This window comes from Morus notabilis, unplaced genomic scaffold (assembly GCF_000414095.1).
Source record: "Morus notabilis unplaced genomic scaffold, ASM41409v2 Scaffold1684, whole genome shotgun sequence".
NCBI lineage: Eukaryota > Viridiplantae > Streptophyta > Magnoliopsida > Rosales > Moraceae > Morus > Morus notabilis.
This window is the reverse complement of record NW_010361024.1, coordinates 100,904-108,479: the sequence shown is the minus strand read 5'-3', so window position 1 is coordinate 108,479 and position 7,576 is coordinate 100,904. Positions and strand designations below refer to the sequence as shown.

The 7,576-nt window shown below is 36.1% G+C and overlaps 2 protein-coding genes across 2 annotated transcripts; one reads left to right on the top strand and one right to left on the bottom strand.

The window, feature by feature from the left end:
- Positions 1 to 209: 209 nt before the first annotated feature.
- LOC21386878 (protein LIKE COV 1) lies at positions 210 to 3,309 on the bottom strand. Its single transcript, XM_010098091.2, has 7 exons — positions 3,100 to 3,309; positions 2,562 to 2,601; positions 2,277 to 2,386; positions 1,834 to 2,001; positions 1,525 to 1,752; positions 757 to 866; positions 210 to 615 (listed from the first exon to the last, which is right to left on the bottom strand). Exons 1-7 carry the CDS (start codon positions 3,245 to 3,247, stop codon positions 610 to 612), a joined length of 810 nt encoding a protein of 269 aa, XP_010096393.2. The 5' UTR covers positions 3,248 to 3,309; the 3' UTR covers positions 210 to 609.
- A 2,434-nt stretch (positions 3,310 to 5,743) lies between these two features.
- On the top strand, positions 5,744 to 6,477 carry LOC112091586 (zinc finger BED domain-containing protein RICESLEEPER 4-like). Its single transcript, XM_024165618.1, has 3 exons — positions 5,744 to 5,897; positions 5,954 to 6,078; positions 6,220 to 6,477. The coding sequence occupies exons 1-3, from the start codon at positions 5,744 to 5,746 to the stop codon at positions 6,475 to 6,477; spliced, it is 537 nt and encodes a 178-aa protein (XP_024021386.1).
- Positions 6,478 to 7,576: the final 1,099 nt, after the last annotated feature.

Below are 7,576 nucleotides of genomic sequence, written 5' to 3'. Positions count from 1 at the left end.
AATCAATTAAAAAAATATAGTTGATCATTCAATGTTTCATGTTATGTCAAATTGATTTTAGCGGTTTCATCTAATAAAGTAGCATGCATAAGTTAACCATAGAAGTAATGCCAACATTATATTGGGATCATGCACGTGCCCCCAACTAGTGTTGAAAAAATAAAAAAGACGACAGTTGAAGATCGGTACAAAATGACAAATGTTGCTTCCTTTTCCTTTTCTGGGAAAAAAATCATGGTACGAAAAACTTAGCTTGTGCTGTTAAGAGTACTGCCAAATTACTAATCAAGACTGAAAAATATCCACTTTTGCGCATGTATAAGCAGTAATTTTTTGGTTCACCGAAAAAAAAAAAAAAGGGGACCATTTTCGTAAACAGGGTATGCAAAGCATCAAAATTAGGATGTTTAGCTGGTACAAGTTTCCCCTGTGGAGGCCATCTGTAATTTTTAGTACATGAACACAAACTCCCATTTGTCGTGCCCCCTTAGATTTCTTTGTAGGTTTTTGTTCCAGTTTCATCTTTACTTCTTCACAATCATAAAATCCATTCCATCTAACATTGAAAGATTTCTCGCCTCCTCAATTTCTTCGCTGAACATTGTTTGCCTACAGCTGTTCCAATACGAACATTAGTTCAATAGTCATTAAAATTTGTAAATAATCACCATTCTTAAACATTTAAGCTTAAAGCAAGATAGGCCAATATTCACATTCACAAGCAAAAAGTCTTCAAGAACAAAAAAAGTGAAGTACATTTATTCCTCTATGCTGAGAAGTTATATCGACTCTTCCAGACGGGGTTGCTTGTACATCCAATGTAGTCAACATCTGGGGTATGGATAGACCCCCAGAGATGACAATTTCTGCACATACAAAAACCAAATATCAAACTACCTTTAAGATTCATGGATGGTTTATATAGTTTCATACTGGCACGGAACCACAATAAGACCAGTGGGGGCACATGCCCCCACTGAAAACTTGAAAAGCTATTGTATATCTTCTACACTGTCTATTGAACTCCCAGTTCCTCACCCAGTACTGTCTTTTATATAGCTTTGGGCTTGATTTAACTCACTTTTTAAATTGTCATATGGACTCTTCTTTTTTCTAAGGTTCAATACATGTTCAAATTCTTTTTATTTTCAACAATGTCTACTTTTTTTCTTCTTTTTTTTTTAATTTTATTTTGGCTTGTCCTCTTTCTCTTATTTAACTTGTTATCTTTTTTTTTTTTTGATAGATTAATTTGCTACCGTCTTTCTCTGTGATCTCCTTTGTTTTAGAATTTTATCAACTTCTATAACATTAAGGTACATAGAGAGATCTATTAGGTTTCATTTTTATATTCATAATAATGTTGAAACATGCATAATATTATAATAGGTTATAAGTGGATACCATTTTTATATTACATTATATTAGTTTATAATTAACTTCGTTTATATTTGTGCCCCTACTAAATTCAAAGTCTGGTTCCGTCACTAGTTTCATATAGAGGTCTCTAAACGAAATTCATACCGATCCCTTCTCGGACAGACAGATTTGGCCTCAAAATATCTTTTGAACTAATAAGAAATATGTCGCCAATGTAGAGATGGTTCGAAGGCACATAAACGCAGCAGAGTTCTTCCTCCCCTGTGCTCTGCTGAAGAATAACTGTAGAAGAAGTGATGAATCCAAATGCATATTCCCCAATACGCGGATGCCTTACAATAGCCACTTCCTTGAATGCATTAGAGCTCTGATCTATAAAGCATACGTTAAATAGCTTCAAAAGTAGTAAACATAACTTGGAGCTAAGACTAAAATACATGTACTGGTCATTACCTGGTGATATTGCTGTACTTATTTGCTTTGACGCAGCATATATATAGCTTACAAAAGGCATTTTCTTGATGAACCATTCCCCAAGAGCAAGAACAGAAGCTCCCAACCACGATGACATGAAGATACCAACTAAAAAGATGAAGGATATGGAGGTAACAAATCCAAGACCTGCATAAATTCAGAGGTTGAAAAAGCCTTCATCAAATCCTATTGAAAATTCAACCAGATACACGATTGTACTGGTTTTTTTAAGATTTGTTGCAATAAAGGTCAATTAAAATTGGAAGAGTAAGGAATTTATAATGTTAAAAGCGTCTTGTTTGGCTCGATCCAATCAAATGCATTTATTTGGAATGACCAAGTTGCTTACTACAAAAGTTCTAACATTTTCTCTGTACCATAACCTTTTTTTTTTATAAAAAAGAAATTGAAAATCTGCTTACCAAAAACATTGATCCCAAGATGACTATAGATCGGAGAGAAGAAACCATCCACGAAACTAATGAAACCCCATGTGACGTAGAATGTGATGGCCATTGGAAGAAGAATGACACTGCAAGAAGAATCAGATAACAAAACCACGTAAAGCAAGTTGTTATTCATTTTGAAACTAAAATAAGTTGTTATTAACAAAACCACGGAACGCAAACAAATGTAAACTAATAAATAAAATAAAATTATTGCAGTCTATTTGACTAGTAATAAGTCTTGCACAGAAAATAACTCACCATCCAGACATAAATTTCTTTGAAGCCCAGCTCCTAATTACTTTAGAAAATGCATTCAAACAGAAAAATTTATATCAGAAAATCTCTGAATTTTAAGCGCAAAGAAAAGATTGAGGATAATTCTAACTATATTGTTTCTCTTCACGCATTCAAGTAGTAGGTCCAAATTCTATCGAACAAAATCCTGCATAAATCTGATTACAAATGCATCCAAAATCCCTAGCACTATAACCATGCATTCCTCTGCAAGTAACATTGCGACGATTCTCATTTTCTCAACAAGATCATCGCGGAATTCAGAAACGTCATCGAAATCAAACTAAGTAAGAACAATTTACGTTTAAGAAAACCGGATTGACGGAGAACAATTTACGTTTCCTCTTTGACGATAGATTGAAGCACACTCGTTTGCGCTCGATTCACGATTCATCTGCATGATTTCTCTCATCTCGAACAGAATCCCGAGGGAACATGAAAATTTCGCAAACCAGAAAACGAGAAAGTGTTTAGCGAGATAGAGAGAGAAAGGGAAACTGACCTCGCGACTCGCGACCAGAGTGATGAGAAATAGAAGGAGGTGGAGAGTCGGATGGGGAGGAGGATTTGGAGGCTCCATTTACAGAGATTTCCGAAGCTGGAATTAGGAGCTCCATATCATCTTCCCTGTTCCTCTCTCTCGTCGCCATTAATAAATCTCTTGTTGTCGTGTTGCTTTACAGATTCGTACAATTTTTTGGCCCTTATTGTGTTTCTCTTTCCGTAACGAACCACGTGAATGATCCAAGTTTGTTGCCAAAAGTTGGACGTCTTTTCAACTTTATATATATAGAGCGCACAAGTCAGAAGCTCATAATAATAAAGCTCTTTCATTGTAATAATATCGTATTAGCATGGCTGAGTTGAAACAGTCCCCAACTAAACGACGTAGTTTACATGTCTCTCTATTTTTTTCCTCTTTTAAATGAAGTCTCTCTCCGCAAGGCATTTTGCTTTTGTCTCCCCCCGTCAGGTATATTGTAAGGGTCGCCTTCGTTGAGTGACCATAACAATGATTTAGAAAGAAAAACGTGATGAGGCAAACAAGAGAACGATCTATAAAGGATTTTGTCTATACGGCAAACTAGGGACGTCAATACGGGTTACGACATGACAGCACGAATCGAAATCAATATGAAAATTGTGGGTTAGGGTTGAGAAAAAAAGGGGTACGGGTCGGAATTAGGTTGAACTGAATTTGACACTGAAAAAATGGGTCAATTTTGGGTTGGACCTGTACAACCCGGACACAACCCGCAATTCAATTGCGTGTCAATTTCATGTCAATTTCGGGTCCAATCCGACACGACCCGTAGAAAAAAAATAAAGACAAACCCTAGACATGCTTCCCTTCTCTTCTCAGTTCAGAGGTTGCCCGCTGCCGCCTCTTCCCTTCTCTTCACATCTGAATTTTCTTCCACTTCTTTCTTCTTCGTGTCCGTCCTTCTCTCTCCTCGAAATAGACTTTCTAACTTTGACCGCCATCTCCATTGAACTTTCCCTCCTCCATCTCTTAAGTCTATTGTAGATGAACAACAACGATTTAGAGGCACAAAGTGAGCACATTGAAGCAATAGATGTCGATATCGAGCTTGAGGAGGATGCGGTTGAGCTCACAAGCCTCGGTGGCCAAAAACCTCTCAAGAAGAAGTTGAAATAAAAAATTTGGAACTTTTTTGACATCCTTCCTCTTGGTCCAGACATAAAGCTTAGGAGTGCTTGCAAGAAGTGTGGGTAGCAAAGTCTTGCTGCTAGTAAGTATGGAGCAGGAAACTTGTTGAAGCATATTAAAACTTGTCCGAGATCAGATACTAGAGATATTGGTCAAATGTTTATTTCTCGTTATAGTAGCTTGTCATTAGGCTTTTGTTGCTTTGATTCTGAAAAATGACGTGAGATACGTTATAGTAGCTTGTCATTAGGCTTTTGTTGCTTTGATTCTGAAAAATGGCGTGAGTTGGTGACTGCTTGTATTGCTATGCATGATTTGCCTTTTCAATTTGTTGAGTACAAAGGATTAAAGGCTATGCTTTAATATATGTATCCTGATGTGGAATTAGTGTCTAGGAACACTGCTAAAGTTGACACTCTTAAGTTGTATGAAAGGGAGAAAATGAAAATAAAAAATATGTTGGATGCATGTCCTAATAGAATAAGTTTGACATTTGATCTGTGGACTTCATTAACTAATGATGGATATTTGTGCCTGATTGCTCATTTTCTTGATAAGAATTGGAAGTTGAATAAAAAAATCTTAAATTTTTTCTTATGCCACCTCCACACATTGGGATAACACTATCTGAGAAAATCTTTTCTATACTAAAAGCCCGTTTGGTTCATGGATTAGAACCATGAGATTAAAATTATTTTCAATTTACGTGTGTTTTTTGTGAGAGAAAATACTGTAGCGAACCATGATTCGAATCAGAGAACGAATCCTCCAACCAAACGGGCTCTAAGTGATTGGAGAATTGAGGAAAAGCTTTTTAGTATCACTTTAGATAATGCTGCTTCGAATGATGTCTCTGTGGATGCATTGCAAAATCAATTGAACTTGCGTGGTTTGTTACCTTTTCATGGTGAATTCTTTCTTTTGAGATGTTGTGCCCATATACTTAACCTTGTTGTGCAAGATGGTTTGAAAAGTATTGATAAGTCGGTTGAGAAGATTCAGGATAGTATTAAATATGTTAAAGGATCACAACAAAGGAAGCAAAAGTTTTTAGAATGTGTTAAGTTGGTATCGATGGGAAGCAACAATGGATTGTCTGAAAATGTGGTTACTAGATGGAATTCAACTTACCTTATGCTTGAAAGTGCTCTCTTTTATAGACTTACTTTCCAACATTTGGAATTGAGTGATTCTAACTATAAGAATTGTCCCAATTCCGATGAGTGGGAAAGAGTTGAAAAAATATCCAAGTTCTTGAAAGTCTTCTATGATGCCACACTTTTGTTTTCTGGCACAAGATTTTCCACAACAAGCTTGTATTTTTTAGTAATTATGGAATATTACATAACCCTGAAAAATGCTGCCCAAGGTGGAGATGAGTACTTGAAGTCCAAGGCTATGCATATGTGGCCCAAATTTCATACAATTTAGCCCTATTTTAGGCATTACACTTGTGTTTGATCCTCAGTATAAGATGCAGTTTATTGACTTTTGCTACAATAAAGCTTACGGGCATAACTCTGAGGAGTTGTTTTCTTTGCGTGAGAAGTTGGAATCCCTTTTTGCCGAGTATGCTTTGAAGCTTGATCATTCTGCCTCACCATCCACTTGCAAGAAAAAAGACAAGGGTAAAGCACCACTTAACGGGCATAACTCTGAGGAGTTGTTTTCTTTGCGTGAGAAGTTGGAATCCATTTTGCCGAGTATGCTTTGAAGCTTGATCATTCTGCCTCACCATCCACTTGCAAGAAAAAAGACAAGGGTAAAGCACCACTTGGAATGGAAGTAGATGACTCATATTTGTTGAAGGTAATATTTATTTTTCTTATATATTTGCATTCTTTTAAATAGTAATATTTATCTTAGTTACTAATGTTTTATATATTTTTTTTTCAAGAATTTGATGATGTTTCAAGTGATTTGTTTTATGCTTCAAACCAAAAATCATAGTTGGAATTGTATCTAGACGAGCTTATAATGAAATGGAGTTATCAGTTGGATATTCTCTCTTATTGGAAGACAAATCAGTGCCGCTACCCAATTCTTACTGCCATGGCTCATGATATATTATGCATTCCTATATCAACAATTGCTTCAGAGGCTGCATTTAGTGTTGGCGGTCGTGTGCTTGATCAGTTCCGTAGCTCCCTTAAACATGATATTGTTAAAGCAATTGTGTGTATAAGGGATTGGTTGTATGGAAAATGAAGGTATATTCTTCAAGTTCTTCATTGTTTGGTTACTTAAATATTGTTACTCTCAGTCTCATAACTACTAATTAGTTAAACTCTTTTTCCTAGATGGATTCAAAGTACTTCATCAAAAAGATATGGAGGACCCCCTCAAGACACTACTACAATTTGGCCTATTTGCGACGGAATTATTTGTGATGACATTTGTCGTCGCAAATAAGTGAATATTTGCAGCGACATGTCGTCGCAAATAATTTCATAAAATTGAAAAAATAATGTCACCACAAAAATGTCACATGTCGTCACAAATAATGGCTGGCGCTAGATCTCGTATGGCGCGAATTTTTAGCGCCAAAATAGCACTTTTTATGACGACATGTCGTCACAAATAGTCCATTATTTGCGACGCAAATAGTCCTGCACAAATAAATTTTAATTTTTTTTTCCCGAGCAAAAAGGATTATTTTGACGGGTGGCAAATTTTTTTTGTGATGACATTAATGTGTGTCGTCGTAAAAAGTGATTTGTATTCCCTCACTAATTTACAAGGTGGGGAAACTGGGCGGGACCCCAAATGTTATTTGCGACGACATTACAAATGTCGTCGCAAATAAGGATTCCAGAACCTTCCTCCCACAACATTTGTCATCACAAATAGGTATTATGTCGTCGTAAAAGAGTCTGTTATATGCCCACGAGCAGAGCCTCCTCCTCCATTTTCTCTGATCGGTTTCTCTCTCTCTCTCACTCGGCCTCTCACCGATTTTTTCTGATTTTCTCACCCCAAACTCTCAAAATCTCTTTGTATTCTCTTCAAAATCAATAATATTATATATTTTATTTATTTTTTCATCCAAAAAATCCCAAAATCTAAAATTCTGCTGCCACCGCTGAAATCCGCCGGTGCCGCCGAAGTCCACCACCGCCGTTACCCTTTGTCCCTGTTAATCTTGCCGTTTTCAACCCCCATTTTAGTGGGTTTGAATTTTCAAAGTTTTTTTGGTCCGAATTATTGTATTTGTTAGTTTAAAATTTATGAGTTTTTTGTTATTTGAATTATATATAATTATAGATTATAAATCTTAAAATTTGATTTATAGATTTTAGAAGTTTAG

What these genes read in the sequence shown, in the direction of transcription:
- LOC21386878 (XM_010098091.2), bottom strand. Translation starts at nt 3,247, where the DNA reads ATGGCGACGAGAGAGAGGAACAGGGAAGATGATATGGAGCTCCTAATT. An exon ending in TCTTGGGATCAATGTTTTTG is followed by an intron (nt 2,002 to 2,276) that starts GTAAGCAGATTT and finishes GAATTTATGCAG; the next exon opens with GTCTTGGATTTGTTACCTCC. An exon ending in GTCTGTCCGAGAAGGGATCG is followed by an intron (nt 867 to 1,524) that starts GTATGAATTTCG and finishes TTGTATGTGCAG; the next exon opens with AAATTGTCATCTCTGGGGGT.
- LOC112091586 (XM_024165618.1), top strand. Translation starts at nt 5,744, where the DNA reads ATGCAGTTTATTGACTTTTGCTACAATAAAGCTTACGGGCATAACTCT. An exon ending in TTGCAAGAAAAAAGACAAGG is followed by an intron (nt 5,898 to 5,953) that starts GTAAAGCACCAC and finishes TTGCGTGAGAAG; the next exon opens with TTGGAATCCATTTTGCCGAG. An exon ending in ATGACTCATATTTGTTGAAG is followed by an intron (nt 6,079 to 6,219) that starts GTAATATTTATT and finishes CAAAAATCATAG; the next exon opens with TTGGAATTGTATCTAGACGA.